This window comes from Schistocerca gregaria, chromosome X, assembly GCF_023897955.1.
Source record: "Schistocerca gregaria isolate iqSchGreg1 chromosome X, iqSchGreg1.2, whole genome shotgun sequence".
Lineage (NCBI taxonomy): Eukaryota > Metazoa > Arthropoda > Insecta > Orthoptera > Acrididae > Schistocerca > Schistocerca gregaria.
In genome coordinates, this window is record NC_064931.1 from 198746921 (window position 1) to 198771431 (window position 24511).

Here is a 24511-nt window from a genome sequence, read left to right on the forward strand (position 1 = left end):
AACAGGCAACAAAATGCTTTCCACATATCTTTTGCTGTTAACTGTTTCTTGGGAAAAAATAGGGCCTCTTATTCTCTCACCGCTACTAGTGCACCACACTCCAATTTTTTGATCATGCAGATGTGCTTCATGCATTATGTTAGGCTTTTCAGAACTACAGTAACGGTTATTTTGCAAATTAACATATACACTAATGTGGACCCATGATTTATCTGATAAGAAAGTTAGGAAATGGTTGATCTCTTCATCATGCACCCTATTCAAAATCCATTCACAAAACAGCAAAATTTTTGCAGGCTCACCCACTTTAAGTTCTTGCACTGTAATTAGTTTATAGGGCTGTAACTCCAGTAACTTGATAGCCATTTGAACACAGCCATAGGAAATTCCCATTTGCTGAGAAAGTCATCTAACTGAGTTTCTAGATGACTTCTCCAGAGCAATACCAGTGTTATTGAGAGTTTCTTCTGTGAGTACTTTATGTGATTTGCTATGTTTCCTGTCAAGAGCACTTCCCATTTCACAAAACGTATTTACCAGTCAATGAACTGCACTCTGATTACATGCTTAAACATCATGAAATTCCTCCTGAAATAATTTCCTTACGACATGAGCCAATTCTGTATGCTTCTATGAATCATATATGAATACCCTTCAGTGAATAGAATACTTGTATTTCACTTGAAACTCTTACAATTGAAAAATTTCATTCTGTTGCCTAAATGAACATGTGTAACCTGCTCCAAAACTCTACATAAATGCCTCACAGCAGAGAGGAAACATACTCCCACCAGCACTTCTGCCAGCAGGGCAATAAAAGTATGCCAGGCAGTTGCATTAAGGATTGATCAGCCTGTACAAATGCATGAATTTAATGTCCATCAATTATACTTTACATTTAATACTTACTGGATGTTGCTCCAGACAGCCTTTCTATTTTAATTGGTCCATCTGTGTCAGGTGTAGGTGCAAGACCAGGATACGAGCTCTGAGTTGCACCAACTGTTGATCCTGGAGTGCCTGGGTGAGGACTGGGCTGAAATTAAAATTTAAACAATAAAGAGATCAAGTCCAGGAACATTTCCACAGACATAAATTAAACATCACCATATACATGTCACAGAGATATAAGAAGTTTATAGTGTTGATAAACATGACCAACAGCACTATTAGTTACTTCACTACATATTTGAGTGTATTATCAGTACAAAGGTTTTCAGTACATTGTGTCTTGCAGCTGTCAAATATTGAAGAAAAGGCATTTTTAACTGTTTAACACCACAGCTGCTAATTATTTACTGGCTTACAAGTTTCAGGATTTGCCAGTTGCATTTGAGATATGTTTGGTGTGGACTGTTCTAATTATGTCATCACACTTAAATTTAGCTTTATCCAGCATGATCTGATTCATGTGACAACATAATTTTATTTTATATACAGTGTTCTCATTGGAATACACTTTGTATCACTGCTGGTTTATTTTTCACAGGTGTTATCATAAATTTGCAGCAACATCTGTCAAATTTACAACAACATCTATGAAAAATAAGCCAGTGTGATACACAGTGTATTCTAGTGAGAATATATTCTCCACTGTATATAAAATAAAATATCATTATCACATGGATCAGATCTTACTGGATAATGAGGATCTGAGCTACATTTAAGTGTGATGACATAAACAGAACTATACAACACCAACCACACCCCAAACACAAAATATATGGCATGTGAAAACCAGCCAATATATAACAGGAGGCATTGGTGTTAAGCATTTAAAAATGCCTTTCTTTTAATGTTATCTGTATCCTTGATGAAGTGATAGTAATTAGAAATATATCATTCACAAATATGCTTCTTGGGACAGTATTTAGAAATATGTATTGTTTTCAATGTAGATGACTTGGAAGGAAATCAAACATTTTGAGGAAGAGGCGGGCAAAAAAGGCTGGGGAGAGAGGGACAGAGAGAGAAGAAAACAGAAATATGTCAGAGCAAAAAGTGTACAGTATAGCATATTCATTGACTGAAGGAAAGACAAAGACCACAGTCTCATAATATAAAGTTTTTGTTGATAATATCTAAAATGACCGCACCTACTGAAATATAAAACAGTATTCAGGCAAGTGTAAAAATGGAAACATTCTATTTACAGTTGTGAATAGGATGTACTGCTATTAACTATGAAGATGATACATTTAGTTGCAGACAGAAACAACAAAAAGACTGTTACACACTGATCTTTTAGCTAAAGCCTTCTTCAGAAAAGAAAGGAAAAAACACACACATTCATGCTAGCAGGCACATCTGACACACACATCCCCAGTATCTCTGACAGTTCTAACTTGGGCATGGAAGAGGGAGTGACAGGATATGGATTGGGGGAGAGAAGAGTGCTATCTGGTAGAGCAAGTAGGGGCTATAAAGCAGCAGGAGACAAATCTGTCAGGCACAGAGTTGCGAGGTTGTGACAGGGTTGGAGGGGGGGGGGGGGGGGGAGCAGAGAGGGGAGAAGACTAGTGGGTGAGTGGTAGAGAGAAGCACACAATGAGGATGAGGGTATGGGAATTAGGAGGAGGTGATGGAACAGACGGGGTGCAAATAGTTGGTTGGAAGCTGTCAGGACAGTGAGTTCTTGTAGGTTGAGTCTGCGATAATTTCCTGGCCACCCAGGGACAGCGAACCTGCAGTGACAAGAACTCCTTTGCCCATTATGCTGAGGGTCTCAGGAAGGCCTTCACAGACAGGCACTATCCACCAGACCTTGACCGCAAACAGATTTCCCATTCCATATCCTCAGGCACTCTCAATCCTCCTCCTGCCACCAACACCCAGCTACAAAGGAACACCCCTCCATCAGCCAATACCACACCCAACTGGAGCAGTTGAACCACATCCTACATCAGGGCTTTGATTTTCTATCATCATGTCCGGAAATGGGGTGCAACAATCACAAGATTCTGGTCCGTCACCCACCACACCCCAGTCTACCCCCTATGTCATACCCAACTCCTTGCCACAGAGATCATATCCCTGGGGGAGATCAAGGTGGATGACCTGCCTAATCCAGCCACCCAGCACTTCCTATTCCAGTCCTGTCACAGGCTCTTCCCAGTCCATCAGGGCCCAGGACACCTGTGAAAGCAGCATGTCATATATCACCTCTGCTGTTATCATTGCACTGCTTTTTATATTGGTTTGACTATCAACCAGCTATCCACTAGAATGAATGGCCACAGCCAAACTGTGGCCAAGGGCAAAGTGGACCACCCCATGGCACAACAAGTAGTTGCACATAAAATACTTGATTTCAATGGTTGCTTCATAAACCAGTCTATCTGTATTCTCTCCTCCACCACCAGCTTTTCTGAACTTCACAGATCGGAGTTATCTCTGCAACACATTCTCTGCTCCAAGAATTTTCCTGGCCTCGACTTACAATAACCTACTATCGCCATATCTTACACCCAACAATTTCTGCCCCCTCTATTCTATCACTTCCTGCCAATTCACGTCCCTTCACCATCATTGTGTGCCCCTTCTGCCATATATCCACAAGTATTTTCCCCTCTCTGCTCCTTTCCTTTTCCACTCCCAGTTGCTCCACCCCTCCCACCCACAGCCTCCCAGCACTGCTCCTGACAGGCTTGTCTTGCCACATTCTATCAGACAGCACTCTTCCCTCCCCAACTGTACCCTAACCCTCCCCCTTCCCTAAGCCACTCCAACATTGCTGCTTTCATTCAATACAACAGTTGCAGTTCACCCAGAGATAGCGGTCATGTGTGTGTTTTCTTTTCTTTTCTTTTCTGAAGAAAGCTTTAGCTGAAAGCTCAGAACTTAAAGAGTCATTTTTTTATGCCTGTCTGCAACATAATGGGTCATCTTTAGGGGGATTAAAAATCTATTCCTTTCATAAGTGTTGATATTCCATCCCAAACATTCTATTTACTCAGTTCCTGGTGCTAAGGGTTGCTCTCGATCCTTCTGCCCTATAATTTTCACCTTTTACTTTCTCTCATCCTTTTCATTTTCCCATGCTCTGTGTTTGTCAGTCTATCAGTAGTATGCATGGACAACAAAGAAATTATTGTGAACTGTAACCTGAAAGTAGAAAATTTTAAAGTAAGGGATAAAGATGATTTGCTTTAATATACCGGTATTCACAAAAAGGAAAAGTTAATAACAAATTCATGAAAACAGTTACTCAGAAAGAAATTATTTCCATGAAAAAGAGATGGCTTAGAAGCAATGAGCAGAAGTGATGGTAACAAAACTATAAAATATCCACATGGAAAGGGGATTCTTGAAACTATGAGATAAATTAATATGCTGTATAATTCTGCCACTGACCCTGTTATCATAAAATAATTTTTAAAAATAATACTTGGCGTAAGTTATGAATGGGATATGGACACATATCTCTCTGATTTTTGACCTTTCAATGTCATTGGTATTTACCATGTTCCCAATAATTTACTTTACTCCCAGCTGACTGACTTCAAACAGCAATGTATTCACAACTCTACACACAGACATTCTCAAAAAATTCAAACATGAGAACTAAAAATGAAATGTGCATATGGTGCATTTGGCTGGGAGGCCCCATGTGGGATTTTTCAATGGCCTTCTGAAAGTCTTCTTATTTGATGCCATTTTGGCAACTTGCATGTCAGTGATGGTGAGGACAACATATACCCATTCCTGAGAAGATAAAAATCCCCATTCAATCATTGAAGCTATGAAAAGAAATCCACTCCAATAGGCTGGACACACTACAAGATAGACAGAAACGAGATGGCCTAAAGTTTCAATGAAGTGGATCTCATCACGCAGAAAACTATTGGTAAGACCTAGGAAGCAATGGATGGGTGGAGAAAGAAAACACTTGATGCAGCTGGGAAACTTGAAGAAGCCATACGGGATTAGCCGAGCGGTCTAAGGTGCTGCAGTCATGGACTGTGCGGCTGATCCCGGCAGAGGTTAGAGTCCTCCCTCGGGTATGGATGTGTGTGTTTGTCCTTAGGATAATTTAGGTTAAGTAGTGTGTAAGCTTACAGGACTGATAACATTAGCAGCTAAGTTCCATAAGATTTCACACACATTTGAACATCTTGGAGAATTGGAGACATGTAGCAGATGGCAGAATGAGGTTGGAAGCCGTAATTGTGACACCATGCAGTCATCTGGGGCTGATCACTTAAAGTAAGTCAATCCAGCACCCCACAATCAATAGTCAGCGATGCTAACCAAAGGCCATGAGGTGCTGACAAAAATGAGAATTTTAGCCTGCGGAAGACTGACCATTCCCTTATTCTGCATAATCTCACTGAGGGGTATGCACATTTCAAAGTAGTGGGAATAAGATGTATAAATAGTGGTCTAATGGATAAGGACTTACAGATGTCCATTTACCTTCTCACAATATTTAGTTATGATGAAATGAATGAGTGTTTTACTCACTAAAATGATAAAAATAGAAAATGTGAAAATTCAGATTAATGTGTAGGGAACAAAAAGTGACACAAATAGAAAAACTAAAAGAAACCAAGTTACATATCAGCATCTGCAGAATATTTCATTCTAGGGATGAAAGCTGAAACAGACGACTCGGAGAGGTCTGAAAATATACATCACCCAAATTACTTTATAACTTACCAGATGTGACTCAATAGCTGCCTGGGTGTGATGATAAGAACTAAGTAGTCCATTGGAATGTGTCTGCAATGTAGATGATGCAACAGCATGCAGCCCCAAAGCTTGGCTCTCTGCATGGTTGCGAAGTACATTAATCGCATCATCTAATCTCTCCTCCATCCGTGTGCCCTGCACAATCAAACAAATAGGTTTCCCTGATGAATAAAAAGTTTCAATCCAACATGACAACATAACACACAACTACTTAAGCAACATTTCCTCTGAATGCAAACAATATTCACCTTGTTAAATGTATTTCTGGCACTTATCATTTTGACAGCAAGTTGTAAAGAAAACAAAAAACCTGTAATAACACATATGTCTCTGTAGTGCCCATACACCAAAACATATAATCCACCCAACCATATAAATTAGAAGACAATACGTAGGTTTACCAGTGTTACTAACAGTCTTTTGCTGCCTGCAAAATTCTTTGAAATACCATCATGAACCTACCAAAAAACAGTCTTCAGCTGACAAAGGTTCTACACATAATTAACACAGTACATATATTATTTGGACATCTGCATATCTTCATATGATGAGTGGAATCCTCAAAAAAATAATCAAACAATAATCATAAGTGTTTTGATGATGATGATGGTAATAATAATAATAATAATAATAATAATAATAATAATGATGAAGCAAGTACTGTTATTTACCATTCATCTTGCCCTGTTGTGTCTCATTTGTGTATGTGTCCTTACAAGGCCCACCTATCAATTTCTGACAATTTTTGTGTGCCCTTAACTGTTACAGACTTCTTTGTAGAATTTTTATCTATTTTGACATAGTTTGGTTCTGGCACTCATTTTTATGGACAAATTACTTGTATATTGAGCAGTATGGTGACAAAGCAGGAGCCTAATGAAACTGAGATGATATCAAAACTCCAAGTAGCTTTGAGAGACAATCAAGTCATACATATTTTGCCATTTTTCTGTTATTTCCCACCCTTTCTTTGCAGAAGCACACATCACATCTGCAAGTATTCAACATTAATAAAAATAAAAATACAAGGTGAAAGGAGAAAAAAGAAAGAAACTGAAGAAACAAAATGGTACTTAAATCAAACAAGAAAACCACACCAAAGTCAGATGTCTCATACTGAAATACTTTGGGTCTCTTTCATTCTGAATTAATTTATATTTCTCCTACTATTTTTAACATCACTCTAACCTTCATTACTGATTTCAGACTTCAAACCCATAGGTATCATATTTACTTCTAAGACAGCTAATTGGTTACATCATAATTTTTGTCTCACTTTTTTAGCGTCCATGAGTGTATGAGTCTTTCATCCACTGATGTCTTACTCAAAAGGAAAAATTAAGAAGGTTTAAAGGTATCTATCAGAGTGTAAACCACTAATGTTTTCTTAAGTCTGAAAAAAGTAACAAGTGTGTACTATTTCAGTACAATTTCAACATTTTAATGACAAAAACCACTCAAACATCAAAATGAGAAAACAAGGGAACTGCCTACCACATAGTCTACTACATCTAAATTATACTCAACAACCTGCTGTACAATGCATGGGGGGGGGGGGGGGGGGGTGTACATCACAGAAATTTTAGCAATTTTCTAAACTACTCCATTTTGCTATTGAGCGAGGAAACAATAACTCTCTGTGTATCCCTATTTGTACCCTAATCTCTCTTATTTTATTCTGATGTTCTCTACTTGAGATACACAATGGTGGTAGCAGAATGACTGCACAGTAGTTCTCAAATATTCCCACAATTTACTCAAATGTGTTTACAACAAACATCTCACTTTTTCTCTAAGGATTCCTGTTTTATTTCACTGAGCACCCACGTTGCATTTTCAAATGGGCTAAACCAACCTGTTAGAACCCCAGTAATGCAACAATGAATTCATTCAATGTTTGCTGTCTTGCCTATTTAATAAGGACTCCAAACACTGGAACATTGTTCTGGAATAGGTTGCACCAATGTGTTGTGTACAATTTCTTTGATGGATGTACTGTGCCTTCCACAAGTCTTCCAATATATCTAAGTTTTCAATTCCCCCTTTCCAAATACAGATTTTAAGTGCTCATTCCATTTCATGTCACTTCATAGCATTACCACTAGTATTTAAAATGATGTGAAGCACTCCAAATGTCCACCACAATTCTTGTAATCAGACATTATAAGGTACTTTCTCTTTGTTATAGGCATTATCTTGTGTTAATCCACATTTAGATAGAGCTGTCATTCATTACAATTTTGAGCATTTCCTTAAGCTCATCCAACAACAGTACTTTCCTGTATAACAGCATTTACCAGTGAATGGTCTATAGTGCCACTGATCCCATCTGACAAATAACATATGAATTTTGAGAACGCGAGGAGTCATATTATGGTTTTATGGGGCACACCCAATGTTACTTTCATGTACATTCACCACACTGAGTTCTGTTAGTAAAACAGTTATTGAGACAATCTCGTATCTGCAAAGATATTTCATATACTTGTATCTCGGTTAGTAGTCAATGATGTGGTACACTGTTGAGCACCTTTTAGCCATACAGGAACATGGGATTTACCTGTTTACTTGCAGCTACTGTTTTCATGATATCATTTATGAATAAAGTAAGTCATTTTTCTCAAGTTTTTTTTTTTTTCTGAATTGAGAGAAGTCCCCCCCCCCGCCCCCCCGCCCTCGTGAATATGCTCCAGCAGCCTGCAACAAATGGATGTCAGCAATTCTGATATACAATTTTGTGTATCCAATCTTTTCCTCTTTTTGCATACAAGAGTGATCCGCGATCTTTTCCAACCACATGAGACTATTCACTATGCAACATTCTCCATAAATACGAGCTAGAAAAGAGGCAAATTCCACAGTTTATTCAATGGCGAATCTAACTGGAGTTCTGTAAGGCCTAGTATCTCATTTGCTTTGAGTAGTCTCGATTGTTTTTCCAATGCTACTGGTGCTTATTCCGCTATCTCTCATTTGTGTGTCCATCTGGCAGTCAAACATTAGTATGGTAGTATATCCCAGAGGCAGATACAGAAAAACCCCAATTTTTTTTTTTGGGGGGGGGGGGGGGTGCTAAAGGAATCTTGAGCTACCTTTACTTTTACCATAATAAAAAATAATCAACACATGCAAAGTGTGAGAGAGTAATATTTAAACTGATAATACACATATACAAGACAATGCCATCTTATGATATAAAAAAGTTGCAATTGTGGTTCTTTTCCTTAAATGATGAATTCTATGTGCCTATTCTTACTGGTAAATTGGTTATTTAAATCGTCAATAGGACAATCAATGTCAGGGTGAGTGTTCAACAGAGCGAAGCCATTAAATCAATCCCTAAATGCCAGACACAAATGCAGGAAATACGATGACGTAGGCATGCGTGCTACATAGGAACGTACAACTACTCAATAACTTGACTCAGTCGAGTCAACTGATGAAAGAAAGAACAAACAGCATGAGGGCTGACTGGTGGGGCATCGTGGGTGGCAATGCGGGGGGCCCTGCAAGGGGGGTTCGCACATCACCCATATGTATCCACCACTGTAGTATCCTCATGCATACATTTTTATTCGCTGAATTTAATAATCCTGCTTTCTGTCTGTTGTATTCAATTTCAACACCAGACTGATCCACGAGATATCAAGTGGAACATTAACTCTATACAAGGTGTTCGGAAATTCCCATTACACATTTCTAGGGCTTGTGAAAAAGAGCGGGTACATAATACGTTTACTAGGAACCAATGTCCAGAAATGTATCATTTCCATTCTGCGAAGGTTTTAGTTTAGATGTGTAATTACGTTCATGTCTGATGATGGAAAGAAACATGTTTCATGAGTTGTTTGTCCTGATATGCAATAGGGTAGACAGGATGACCTATACTACATCAGATGGTCACCTGATGTCACTTAATTTCTGCCTTGATGCGAGATGTATTCAATGCCTGTACATCTCCGATACAGTAAACACAGTTCAGTACACATTATCAGAAGACACACACATGCTTCTTGTGTATCGAAAAGCTTAAGGTAATGGAAGAGTTGCTAGTCAGTTGTATCATGAACATTTTCCGCAATGTAACACACCATCGCACAAACTTTTTGCCCAAGTTATGCAGCGGCTCCGAGAAACAGGTACCTTCACTGTAAGGAGGCAGGACTGTAGTGCCCCACAGCAATGCTGCACGTCTGAATTTGAAGAAGATGTACTACATTGCATTGAAGAGAATCCATCAATGAGTACTTAAATAGCATGTGCAGTTAATGTTAGTCACAGTATCATCTGGGATGTTCTGCATGAGCAACAACTACATCCATACAATTTACAAAGGGTACACACATTATGGGTCCACCCAATTTTCCTCAATGCATGGCATACTGTACGTGGTTCCTGCACCGCTGCATTGACACAGCCCTGTTTCCATGTCAAGTTCTGTTCACAGATGAATTTAAGTTCACTACAGATGTGTTCTAAATTCACAAAACAGCCATACATGTTCAAGCATTTCAGCACCGGTTTGGTATTAACATGTGGGCAGGTATTCTGAGCGGTCATGTGGCTGGGCCATACCTCCTTCTCCTCAAGCTAACAGATCCTGCATACTTGATATTCCTACAAAACATATTGGGCCCACTCTTGGAAGGTGTCCCACTGTCTGTCAGGAAATACGGTTTCAGCATGATGTTGCACCTACTTACTTCTCAAGGGTGGTTTGGAGGCATCCCAACAGACTATATGGTGAAAGATGGATAAGATGAAGTGGTCCAACTACATGGCCACTGCGATCGCTGGCTTTATCTCCTATGGACTTCTTCTTGTGGGGTCATATGCAAAGCTTAATTTAAAAAACTCCTGCAGAGACAAAGGAAAATCTGTGGGCACAAGTTCTGGCTGCTGCTCGAGAAACTGAAGAGAGACCAGGTGGGATGGAAAGTGTATACCAGAACATGCTTCGTAGGTACAATGACTGTAATAACGCTGGTGGTTCCCACATAGAGCTGCTGTTCAGTACACACAGTATGCTGGGTTCTTTTTGTTCTGGAATGATGTAAACACATAATGTTTAAGTGTTAACACAAACAAATGTGCTTAAGTTATAATTGTATGTTTTGTAATGTTTCCTTTCAAATTGTAACCTAATAACTATACTGTGACATGCCTAATTCAATTCCTCAAACAGAATTGGACAAGTTAAACATATGAATTAAAACAGTCACAGAACAGAAACAATACTTTCCTGACATGGGTTCCTATTCAAAATATTATGTACTCACTCCGCTCTACAAGTCCTAAAAGTTTGTAACAGGGATTTCTGAACAAGCTGTATATGACCAGAACTTCCAAGGTTTTTCTGACGGATTTTTCCTGCCTGTGCAAATTACTGTAGGTTTCATGAATAATCTTTCTCATTAATGCATGAATTACTATCAAGTTTCCTCTATCAGTTTTTCCGCAGTCTCTTATGTAGCAAAAGTGTAATAGCCTGTTTTCACAATATATTCCAAAAGGTAGCATTTGTCCATCCCATCTGATATTACTTTACTTGGTACACATAATGTAAACAATGGTTTGTAACATCTTCAGCCTTAATGACAATTGCTCTGAACTGAATGTTCTCAATTTGTCTTTTTAGTAGATTGTTAGTGACTGGCTATAAGTTTGATCAAACACAAATATTCTTCTAGTGTCCTTGATAACCTTATTGCTTTTGTTTCTGTAATAGTATCATTGTCACTATAGCCCTCATCACAAAACCTGGTGGTTCAAGGATGCACGTTTCAGCTCTTTATGTCTCACTCCACCTTGCCCTGGTATTTCAAGATTGCTGTTTCAGGTATTGGCCAATCAGTCGTTACAATTTTATACTTGCATACTGCTGGTATCACTTTGTACCATGAGCTTGTTCTGCTTTACTGAAAATTATGAGTGATACTAAAGAGCAACACTCTGTGCATAGCAAAGACACAATGCCTGCATCTTCTTCATGCATGCCAAAATCAAATGGACATTAGAAAGTGGGTTAAATACATAATACCTAATGTCTTAAATTTTTTCAGTAAAATTGCTAATGACAAAGAATCTAGATGGAACATTATTTTGCCCAAGGACAAAAATTGACAGGAGAAGCACATGGCCTTGTGAAGGTACATTTTTGCAAGCTATGCATTTATTGCACATGGTGTGGAATAGGCTTGTGGTTTATCTGAATTACGTTTGTGTCTTACAAAAACCATATGAAACAAATATATTTGACATTACACCATGGGAAATGATGGCCTGGACATATCTATAGGTTGATGTGACTGGCACTTTATGGTTAATGCTGGATCTGCAATTGCTGCATTTATATAAGGAGCACAATTAATATGTACTCCATGGCTTTAAAATTTCTGTTGAATCTGAATACCATTAGGAAATGAATCGCATGGTTTTCATGAATCTGTCCAGTAATCTGAGCCCACTGTAAGAAGTCAGCACTTTTGTAATGGATGATACAAGATGACAAACCAACATTTCTGAACTGGCAAGAAGCAGATAGCATAACTAGCTTCACAAGAAAGGTGTTCAGTTTTCTTCTGGTTGAACTAGGGATGAACTTCTATCAGAGCAAGAAATAAGAAGTGTGAAGGAGTATTAAAAACTGGACAACATTGCAAAGGGAATGGGACATGAACTTGTGCAACTTCTGCTACATCACAGGCAGTATAACCCTAATGTGTTCATATGGGCTCAAGTTAAATGGGATATAGCAAAAAGGAACAACTTTCAAGCTTGCTGATGCTGAATGCCTTACAAGTGAAGCTCTAGATTTTGTTACAAAAGGCGATTTGGCTAAATGTGTATATGTGGAAGAGATGTGGGAAAAACCCTATGTTAAGCAGTGCTTTAGGGATGCTATCATGGAACAAACTTGAATATGACTGATAGTGAACTTGAATCACAATCAGATATTGTAAAAATTTAGGTGCATATAAGATATTAAACAACATTCCACATTTAAATGCTCTTGATCAGCCAAGCTAATAATATCGCTACCTCACTGCAACTTCTTTTTCTTTATAGACTGTATAGTGGATAGTTTCCACATGCTACAAAGTGTTTTTAAGTCTGAAATTTCAAGATTGAATAGCATTTATAGCAAACTGGTAAATAGTCACTGAATCATCTGCAAATGTCTCACTTCGCACATTACCTGTAGAGTTATGTTCGTTCTTCATGTTTATCCTACTGTACTTCTAAAATACTATAAATCCTTGAATGCTTTTGCATAGTGTATATCAGTGTTTTGGGTGATGGGTTCAATAACGAAGACTTTGTAACAGATGTGACTATAGTCTTTTTGTGAAGTTGGAAATATTCTCTATGATATTAGGGTAAATTGTCAGAACAAGAATTCTGGTGGCAATATACTGGCTGTCACTTATGGAGTCTCTTGGAAACAAAATCATGTGTGTATGTGTAATGGGGAAATAATTATGACTCAATTGTTGCCTAAATTAATTTTATAATACTCTTTAAAAAAAAAACTTTTTGGAAGTTTCTACTAGGTCTAACGAAACACAAATTTATCAGTGACAACATTTTGCATTAAACAGGTAACACAATTTCACAACTCTTACAGTATTTCACTTTTTTATCTTGAAATACTTCTACATTTTCATAATAAAAGGAGTATTAGATACATCTATAAACTTTGAGAATATTCACATATTTTTACAGTCAAAATATATTAGTGCATCTGTCTTTTCCACATGTTGACGTAAAAAAAAAGTAATTTTCTCAAAAATTGCTAGTAACATCAGTTTATTTCATAACAAATGGCGAGAATATTTTTGGAAAGTATTCCATCATATTCTTGACTAAAATGAGAGATAATTTTGTTTTTTAATTTTTCTAACATCTGAAATAATCACTAACTGGCAATGCTGTAAATAGGTGGAATGACCTCAGCCTGCCTAGTTTAGTGATGACCACTATAGACGTTTTTATAGCGCACAAGTTTGTTACCATATACAGCTGTTCTCCTATAAAATAGTCAGTGGCTACAATTAGTCAGTGGAGGAACTAGTGAAACTTAGGAGTATGATATATGACACTAGAATTAATTTAATCAGGGCAATTATTTGCACAATCTTACCTCAGCATGATCTCGAAGAAAACCTATTGCTGCATCTAGCCTCTGTTGTTCAGGGGCAGCCTGCTTCAATCACCAACAAACGGTGGAGTAATGTTTCACACGACAGGAATGAATGAATGGTCAGGGGGAAAATAAAAATAAAACAAACACAGGCATTACAAACCATGCATAAATCAAGTGAAATACAACTAAATAATTAGCTCCTGAAATGCCTTATGATAACAACATTATGAACATAAAAAAGAATTAGCCTTCAGTTACTCCACAGCAAAGTACTGATAAAAGAAAATTAAAGAGACACTGCATCAATTAGAAGTAGTGAACTTTTATTAACCACACTTAAAGATTCATTTAAACTAAAATTCAATAAAAGAAAAAAAAACAGTGAAGGTAATGATGATAACATGTAGATAAGAAATGGAGAAATGGTAAGTTACATGTATTTAGCACATATAGGTGCAACACAAGTGCTGATGGTGGTCAGAAAAAAAGTAACAGAATATATATGGAAAAGAAGAAATTACTCTTGTCTGATACATCAAGGTGCATAAAAAATCAGTATCATGAGATTGACAAACAAGCTTATATGCGAAAGATGTGAAGATGCCACAATAAACATGCAATTTTCAAATTAAAGCTAATGTAAACTGATTACCTATTGGCAGGGGTTAACCATCTAATGTTTACGTTTTAAAATGGAGCAAATAAAATATGCACAACATGTAAAAAATATAACGTTATTATGCGAGTTTTGTGAGATGAATGCTAAAACCCAAAATTAGATACAGTCCTTTAGTAAATGAAAACAAATAAATATCAATTTGATCACTTTACACACTATTTATGTCTACATTAGCTACACAGCATGACCAAGTTAAAATTCATACCATGCAGCAAACTTTTAATACTTGAAAAGTATGACCATGCTTTGTACTCTAATGTAGCTGAGAATTAATACCAATTAATATGCTGATAACTCAGGCACTTAATGTGAAAACTCTCAAATTCTCGTAGATATTAAATATTTTTGAAATCACCATGCAACACAAGTCCTACCAGTTTTGACCCGAAATATTTGCTCTCTCTGGTAAGATTACTTTATAAAACAGTTGGCCTCCCGTTTCAAATAGTAAAACCTGAGATAAACATGAAACATGTATGAATTTTGTTTTCAGATATATCAGTGCCAGCAGTACCAACCATATGTAAAGTGCGATCTGCTGCATAATGCGGTGATGTGGGAGTGCTGGGGTGAGGACCAGCATTACTTGGAGGCCACGCCTGACCACCACTACCACCTGTTAGTGGAGGAGGTGAGCTAACAGGTGTTGAGGGATTTGAACTGTAACTGCTCACACTTTGGTCTGTGGGATATATCTGCAAAACAATGAAACCACACACTGTATTATAATCTAAGTAACAATGGTATTGTTGCATGTGATTTTTGCCAAACTAATCTATGCATATAGTAACACTCTAAAACCACTGTGGCAGTCTTTTTGTCTGAATATGCTAATCTACTAGACAAATTTTCATGGCCTTTTCACAAGTAACTTGAGCACAGCTTGGGATAACATATAAGCTTTATTTCATCCAAATCAGATTACGGTAAAAAGATATCATAATATACTGAGACACGAGGGAACATATTTATCTGAAATAGCTGTTTACTCTTTCAAAATAGTACAGAGTAGCAACACCCTCATTTCCATTCTAGCTTTATTATGGCAGATCCAGAGTTCTGCTACAATAAAGCTAGGACAGAAATGACGACTGATCACTGCTTTTTGCCATTTTGAAAGTTGTATAACTGTCAATCACATTTTAGTTTCCTAAAGGAAGGTAATTTTATGTTTACTCTTTGGTGTTTGAACTGTATCATATTTGTGAAAATGCTTTAACTAATTGCTACATTCTACACAACACAATTCAACGTAATGAATACAATACTTATACAGTTATCAACATGATTAATCCATATGAATTTTATTACACGTGAAATTACATGTTATATTTTCATGACTAAACCGATCAATCAATATTGATGAAATCTTGTACAGAGATAGCTTATATGCTGGGGAAGAACAGAGGCTAACTTCAGAAAGTGAAAAAAAATGGCATCTTAAAGACTGTGAAGTAGGGGATGGAACATATTTTTTTTACATCAGTTAACATTAAAAAATTATTAAACTTGCCACGTAAAGTCCACATTGTACGATGTATAGTTACTTCATTAAGATGATGCATAGATGTGCACTCCTGCCAATGTCCCTCTGCACACACTCTTTGGCAGCAATGCTGCGTATCACATATCACTGCAGAACACACATCAAAGCTATGCTTACCAGAACAGGCAGACATGGGAGGGCTCCTAACATTATTGCATGTACAGCAGCTTAATTCCTCACCATCACTCATCATCATAAACCTACTGATATGTGACTGCAGCATGGGTAACAGCCATTTACAAACATTTCTATATCTTTGTAACAACTGAAGTACCCAGTCCAACTCATAACTTTGATTCCCATTATGTACAAATCAGAAAAAAGAGGATGTGCATGTATGTAAACTGTCATTCCTGTAAAATTAGTGCACAATCTGGAAAAAAAACATCTTTGTCTCTGGGAAATCTAAGTACTTTTCTGTCCAATGCTTGCATTAATCATGGAAAGTCTTCTTTTTTTTATAATCATGTTTACAATATTCAGTTATGATTGTGTGTCATGCTTTTGAAATGGAAAAATCAGCATTGATTTGTCTGAATATGTGTAAACAATGGGCCAAAACATAAACCAAGTTTCCTGGCATCAGGGACCAACTTACACACTCATACAAACTAAAGATAGCTCATATTTTAAACAAAATGACTCATTACTCAGACACTAGTGTGTCTTGTGGGGACATGAGGATATTCTTAAAGGTTTCAAAGCACAAGCAACAATTTTAAAACAGTTTACCATCCAGCATACTTGCATACAATTACAAATGAAAATTACCAAGTTTGGTATTCACTGGCCATCTACAAGATATGTATTTCACGCACCAGAAGATGGTCAGGTGAAGAAAAAACTAGTGATTTCCATTTGAAACTTCATGTCATTGTGCTGCACAACAAAACATTTTCAAAATAACTTTATCAATTACAGGCAGCTCAATTGCAAATGAAAGACTGTTCTATCTGCAAACTACTTTAATGACCAAAGAATATAAAATAAGAAATTAAAATGAAGAAACAAGAGAGGATGGGGGGGGGGGGGGGGGGGAATTGTGATCCATCAAACATCTTACACTGCTTTCTTAGTATAAGTTTAAAGGGAGAGATTCATGCCGGTATATGCGAACACCAAGAGATATTTTATATTCCGTTTCAGAAGAAAGGATGTCAGACTGTGTGTTTCTTACATTATTAAAAACTCTTCTCTTTTCCTCCTTGTAAGAAAACTGTCATATTCTATCACAATGCTCATTAAATAATACCTTAAATACACCCAACTGTGGCAATCACCAAACAGAACACTATACAGGGTGTGATCAAAAAATGTTATAATTCCAATTTGTTTGCCTCGGAGGGGGACAGCCAATGAAACTTCACTTGACCTGCACCCCACTCCAAGCACGGGTGGCGAGGAGCAAATTTTAAAACTTCAATGGGAACCCCCATTTTTTTATTGTGGATTATGATTCTACGGCAAAATCTACATACGTTTTGTGTAAAGCATTTTCTTTATTTTGCTACACATGGAACTGTAATTGGAGGAATAGAAATGGGTACACAAAAGTAATTTGCGACATGTTGCTCAATGGTCCTTGAATACCCAATGGCACGTGGGACCCCATCTCCATACTGTGAGGGTAGGACAGGCCCGCATTTCATACCTTCTAAATGGAAACCCCATTTGCAATGTTGTATTCCTCTGACATATAGAACAGGGGACTACTTGACATGCCACCATGGCCATGAAGTGAGCTACGATGTATCATAACACAGGCAGACACTGTGACCACAGCTTAAATATCAAGCAGGTGTAGAACAGATGGGGGCTCTAAACATCACAATACATCTGCAGTGTTTATTGTATGCCCACCTACCTATTACTTGGAGAACAGACATGCAAGAGGACGACAAGTGTTGCAACCACAGAAGAAAAAAACTGACATGGGCCTGATTTACAGAGAATGCAGGAGAAATGCTGAGACTGCTGTTACCTTGTATACCGAGCGTTTTCCAGAGAAAGCTCGCTTTCATTTGTTCTTTTACAAGGTTGTGGAGCATTTATGCCTGATGACAGAGTATAGACCAGCAAAAGGAAACAAAGCAAACACCTTACAGGAGAAGCTAATGAAACAGCTGTATCAGTGTCAGTGCACCACAACCCACGAATAAGCACCTAGCAATAGTATTGCGATTCTGGTATGTCTGTAGGTGCTACTGTCATAATATTGCATCACCGTAAGTATCAACCATACCACGTGTCACTGCATCAAGAACTTTATGGCACCGATTTCCATAACTGTGTTGTGTTTTCTGAATGGGCATGCCAACAAATGCCAAAGACCCCCACGTCCTTTGCCAAGGTACTATTTTCTGATGAGCCTGCATTCACAAGCCATGATAGCATTAACCAGGATAACATGCATTACTGGAGTGTACACAATCCCCACTGTTTACGTCAGTTAAAGTATAGTGTGGCATCATGAGGAACAAACTCATTGGTCCGTATTTTATAGACAGCATGTTGAATGGATGCAAGTATCAAACATTTTTGGAACAGGGACTATCAGTACGACTGCAGGATATTGCCCTGGACATTCGACAACATATGTAGTTTCAGCACTATGGTTGTCCAGCACATTATGCAACTGAAGCACAGTAAGTATCGGACCATGTTTATGCATGTTAGTGGATTGGCAGAGGTGGCCCTATTAATTGGCCTGCTTGATGCCCGGATTTCTTTCTGTGAGGATATTTAAAAGATAAGGTGTACCAGCAAGTGTCAACAGGTCATGAAGACATAGTGAATTGCAACAGAAATGCCTGTGCTGACATTCCCGCAGATATGCTTCTGTCCTGTGTACGGTCATTTGAAAAAACAGATCGCTAAGTGTATTGAAGTTGGTGGTACTACGTCTGAACAATCAAGTAGCCCCTGTTCGATATGTTGGAGGAATACAATGTTGCGAATGGGGTTTCCAATAAGAAGATATGAAATACTGGTCTGTCCTCCCCTCATGGCATAGAAGTGAGGTCCTATGTGCTAATGGATATTCAAGGGCCACTAAGTAGCATGTTGTAAATTATGATTGTGTACCCATTCATATTCCACTGATTACAGTGCCATCTGTGGCAAAATGAAGAAACTGCTTCAGACAAAACGTATGTAGGTTTTGTTGTAGAATCATAATCTACGATAAAAAATGGGGGTTCCCATTGAAGATCTGAAAGTTGCCCCCCTGTACCCATGCACAGGGTGGGGCAGGGGGTTGATTGTGGTATCACTGGATGTCCCCCTCTGAGACAAACAAATTGACATTACATATATTTTATCTTATATGTAGTTTTTGAGATATTTCAATGTCTTCAGTTAAAATGAACACCTTGTATAACAACAATATTATTTATACTAGCGCAAAGCTTATGAAGTTATCATTAGTTGAATTAAGACTATGGTGAATGCAGCATTCTGAAAGAGGTCAATAAAATACAGAATACTGTTGTGTGGCAAGACACAGATGAACAGTTTCTGAAACTCACCATGAAATTCTAAATGATACACACAATTAATAGGCAACACCATTATCTTTACTTACTGATGCCAATGCTTTGCCAAGTGTGTCCCCTGGTGTAGTTGGCTGTGGGCTAACATAGAGAGCAGCAGTTGCAGGGCTTGAAGTAGGAACTCCCACAGCAGTGCCCGCTGTGGTGGGGGTTGTCCCAGCACCTGGACCTGGACCTTGCCCTCCACCACCACGAAAACTTGACATTGGCGGAAGACTTGTGGCAGACTGAGTACCGAGGAGGGAATTATCTTGCTGAGAGCTCGTAACGCCACCTGGCGACATAGCTCCGTAAGCCTGAAATGACACAAGTAAATTCATTGTCAAGCAGATTTTTCTAATGAAACAAATAAAATACTGCATAATTTACACTCTTGATCTACTTAATGCCTCTGAATAAGAAGTAAAGATTTATGTTACTTTCTTTGGAGGAATGTTCTGGTAATTTCTATATCACATCTTCACACAGCAAACTTAAAACACTCTTATTTCTGGTTCATTTGCACTAACTACAATTATCATATGTTCACTAGTCACACTATCCTATTCATTTGTGTCACTGTCACAAAAAGCGTACACTGCTACGAGTAGTTATGATAGTAAATTTCCTACATTTTATTGTATTAAGTACCCAATTGGTTACCACAGGGTTCATAGCCAGTCATAAAACAGAAAAATACCAGCACAATTTTTGTCATTATAGCACCAAGTTGGACATTTGGGAGACAGGCAGATGGATGCCAACAGAAACAGGAAGAAGATAATGACCAATGTACTGGAAATATCCAGCATCACAACTGAAAGATATTGATAATGAAAAGCATACCACGAAAACAGAGTGTGAATGAAAGTAACAAATGGCTCCATAAAGAAACTGAACTTGTGCCAGCCAGTACAAAACAATGTGTGAAGGAGCCAATCCAGAGAGCAAAGAAGGCACAGATTTTGTTGCTATTACTACTGACTACAGATATGAACTGTACAAATTTAGTTTCGTCTTGTAGGGATACAGGACTGTTAGCATTTTTCTGCACAGGAGGTGAAAGTTTAGGAGCCACCATACATGTTCCAGTTAAAGCACAGAAAAAGCTGGTAGTTATCATTGTTCCCTTCCATGTTCATAAATCCTCATCCTTCCCTAGAAAGAGACTTGATATGGCCGTTGGCTGTCATAGTGAAAAAAATCCAATAAGCCACATACTTTAACTCCTGTTTCTTGTTAAATGCAGCTGATATGTTTCCTGACTCTTTTGAGTACAAGAAACGATTTTTCCCCCAATTGTAGTTAGGCTGTTACAAGTCGAAATGTGATTCCACTTTTCAAACTCAGTCCTTTATTTCCCAATCATCTTTGTAGGTGTATACACCAGCACAGATCCATACATTTGCTGTATTCAGATCTGACAGTTTCTCCCCTGAGTGCTGTCAGCCATAAAGTCGTCAATTCTGTCACATACATGATTATATATACTGTAGCCAGAAATTTTGTTTTGCAAATTTAGTCATCAAATATGTGGAAAATCTATGAGGCATTCCAACTACGATTAGTAATTGCATCTTTAGAGTTACCTACCATGGCATCATGAGCAAGATGGATTGGTGGTGGAGGAAAGGTAGACTGTGACAAATGTGTAGACGGTGGTGCTCCTGACAGGATAGCTGGAGAACTGTATGCAGAATAGTGGCCGGTTTGCAGCTGACCACCACCTGTCCATGGATCACCAGTACCACCACTTGCACCATCTAAAGAAAATTTTTACAGTACATATTTAATTGACAGTTCATAAATTTCTTAGCTTTACAAATCTCCTACAATAACACTACATACAAACACTATATTCCAGGAATACGAGTTCAGGAATGTTGAAAGAATCAATCTGATTTTCAAGTAAGCGCAATAAAATGTGATCTTTCTTGACCCTACAGTTGTTGAAAGTGAAATACACGAATGGTCACTATTTTTTCCCATTTTATATTTATAAACCATAAGTTGTTTGCATATAAGAGAAACTGGAATATACACCCAAACATGAATTATAAATATCACAAATTTACAGGATATTACAATTATTTGGCTAGCTCCATCATCATCATAATAGATTTTGTTAATGTACTGGTGTAACTAGGAGGGATACGGGCCATTTATTCAAAATCCTAAAAAGACCTTACCTTACACAGTGAAAAGATCAATTTGCTTTGATCCCAAACATATTATCTGAGATTAATTATTGACTCACAGAATTTGATTTGAGTCTCCGTGTGTCCCTATCAGTGTCCTCCTAACTGTGCGACACAACCAAAACAAATCGCATATTATAACATGGCAGTCACACACCCAGAATACTTACTGAAACTGACAATGGCTACTGAAGCCTGTGTTGATGTAAATTTGGCAGTTCATTTTTGATGACTTTGTCACATTCTTAAGTGGCACTGCAACCCAGACAATTACAGTTGTGATTTCATTCAAGGAACAAATCATTTTAGTGTTGTTTTTTGAAATTTCAAACTTTTTGCTACATGGTGCTACTTGTAATATATCTAGTCACAGCAGGCAATGATGATCTGCACATTAGTGCAAGTGCTTTGTTTTGGTAAATCTGAATGCCTTTAAACTGGTACTTCTTATTGGCTGGGCTGTCTCAGTAGTGCACAAGTTAATTACCAATTACAGCTTGAACAGACTACCACAACACACAATCTTCACCAATCTCCCCACACAGATTTTATTTCTATCCACTCATGTCTCCCTTTTCTTGTACAAGGAATCCCAATGCAGAGATTGTGGAATAGATCATAAGGACCTCACAAAATCTAAATAAACTGCAATTATCACAAAAATAAAAATATTCCACAACTCTGTTGCATATTAACAAGATAAACTTTTCTGAAATGTTCAAACAAATACCACAGGAGAACTCTATTAATTGATCTTAGTTTGTGCTGTATCTCATTTTTATTTTGTCACATTTTCTGCAGTAATTTTCAAATACAGTACATCGGATTGATTGAATAATAATTTCTGTCCTAACAGATTTTAAAGAAATGTAAATCCCTCTTTAAAAAGTTTGGAAGAAAAAACAAAGAAGCATTTTTTTTTTTAATTTAGTTGACTATATAGCTCACTCACCAAGGTAGTATGGCTCTCCGCCATATAGCCCTCCTGCCTTCGGTGAGGTGTATCGTGGGGAGTCATGGCCGAATTCATCCGACCCATACTGTAAGAAAAATGACACATATTTAGTGAAAGACTGTATTAAAAAAATACAAGACATCATTGCTTTCAGAGACTGAATCTGGTGCTAAATAGTACATAAAGATGACAATAACACATTACTGTGATCAATATTATGCTTGTAGAATCTGTACGTCCTTAATTGCAAGATTTTTTTATGATTTATGTGATTATTACTTTTGTACAATTATGATCTTCTGATTGATCAATGTTAAAAAATGGGGTATACACAAAAAATTTATCCAAGCAATTGTTTTGTACTTTATACAATTTATTAACACTGGCTGAACTAAAGATTAACATAATTGCTTGAAACCAGTAATCAAATACACTAATGACCATTCAAATTGTAACACCAGGAAGAATAGCAAATCACAAAATTTTACTTATTGTACATATATAGTAAAGTAGGAAGATACATGATTACATCTATTGCTGATTCGGAGGGAAAGGGCGGGGGCGGGGGGGGGGGGGGGGGGTATAGGGTGTATACAGCGAAGAATTTACTACACAGTGCTGCCACCTCTGGCATTAACAATACTTGCTGGCCAGATGTCAAGCTGAACTTTTTTCGAATTACAGATACGGGTATCTCATTCTATGCTGCTTCAACTCTATTCCACAGTTAATCAGTCTCAGAAATCAGCCAATGGTTGTGCAGCGGTCTCTTGGAAAACCATTACCAGATGTTTCAACATGTGAGAGACCTAGAGACTTGTCAAAAGATAATATAACACAGATATCTCGAAGCTAGGGTATAGCTGCTAATCTTAATATGTCAGAAATGTAATGCCTGCTGTCCAAGTTACTGGCTATACTAATCGGAGGTGAACATCTGCCCAACGGCATCACATACTGGCACAACAGCTGTCGGACCTATACGACGATGACTACAGTCTGGCAAAATTTTTTCTCGTCAGAGCTTTCACACATAGGAACGTACAGCATGATGCTGTATGTGGACGCAACATGTGGTTCCACTACTGTGTCTAGTGTTGTTATTTGGTGCCTCTACTGCTGCATCATGGGAAGTTGCAACAATGGACACAGTGCCGATCGTCTGCAGTGCTCCATATGTAGCCGCACTGTCCGCGTAGATAATTATTTTGCTGCAAATAAGCCCATTTCCTGACTCAATGTTTGAGATGTGACTGTACAATTCTGCAAGCTAGGAAAACACTGTATCTGTCCATTCGGGCGCTAGTCATGTGAGTCTGGAATTGAGTACGATTCTCCTGAATCCACTGACTCCATATCTGCACGAGAGTAGTGGGATCCCAATCAATGTGAGCCACAATACTGCTGAACAATAAAGCGCATTCTCGTCTAATTCTGACATGTCTCATTCTTTCAAGAGGGATAACACGATTGTCTCACAAGCAAACAGCATTCAAATGCCATTCCTGAATGAGAAACCAGCTGTGTAATATTTTCTTATAGGAAAAATGTAAATGGCGTTACTGCTACGTACATTGTGTGATTATGTGGAAATGCTGATCTCTTCATACTCAAACATACAGTACACGGTTGTTTCATGCTGTAGTTTCAATGGAAAGCGTAAAATTTGACAGCATAAAACTCATCCAGATACTATGTGCAATACACGTTCAAGCTTACCTAATGCCAGCAACAATATTTTTCCTTTTTACAGCTGAACATCTCAT

General features: G+C 37.8%; 1 protein-coding gene across 4 annotated transcripts in view; it reads right to left on the reverse strand.

The window, feature by feature from the left end:
• LOC126297423 (transcription factor 12) overlaps positions 1-24511 on the reverse strand; it is a 649790-nt gene that overhangs the window by 50348 nt on the left and 574931 nt on the right. For 3 of the 4 annotated variants that reach the window (XM_049988223.1, XM_049988224.1, XM_049988226.1), the window contains exons 2-8: positions 22743-22830; positions 21186-21355; positions 19646-19909; positions 15035-15211; positions 13835-13897; positions 5659-5826; positions 910-1036 (exon numbers count right to left, since the gene is read on the reverse strand). In XM_049988223.1, coding sequence (XP_049844180.1) covers positions 910-1036; positions 5659-5826; positions 13835-13897; positions 15035-15211; positions 19646-19909; positions 21186-21355; positions 22743-22830 — 1057 coding nt within the window. The remainder of the gene's footprint in view (positions 1-909; positions 1037-5658; positions 5827-13834; positions 13898-15034; positions 15212-19645; positions 19910-21185; positions 21356-22742; positions 22831-24511) is intronic. The other variant, XM_049988225.1, reaches the window with a different exon arrangement.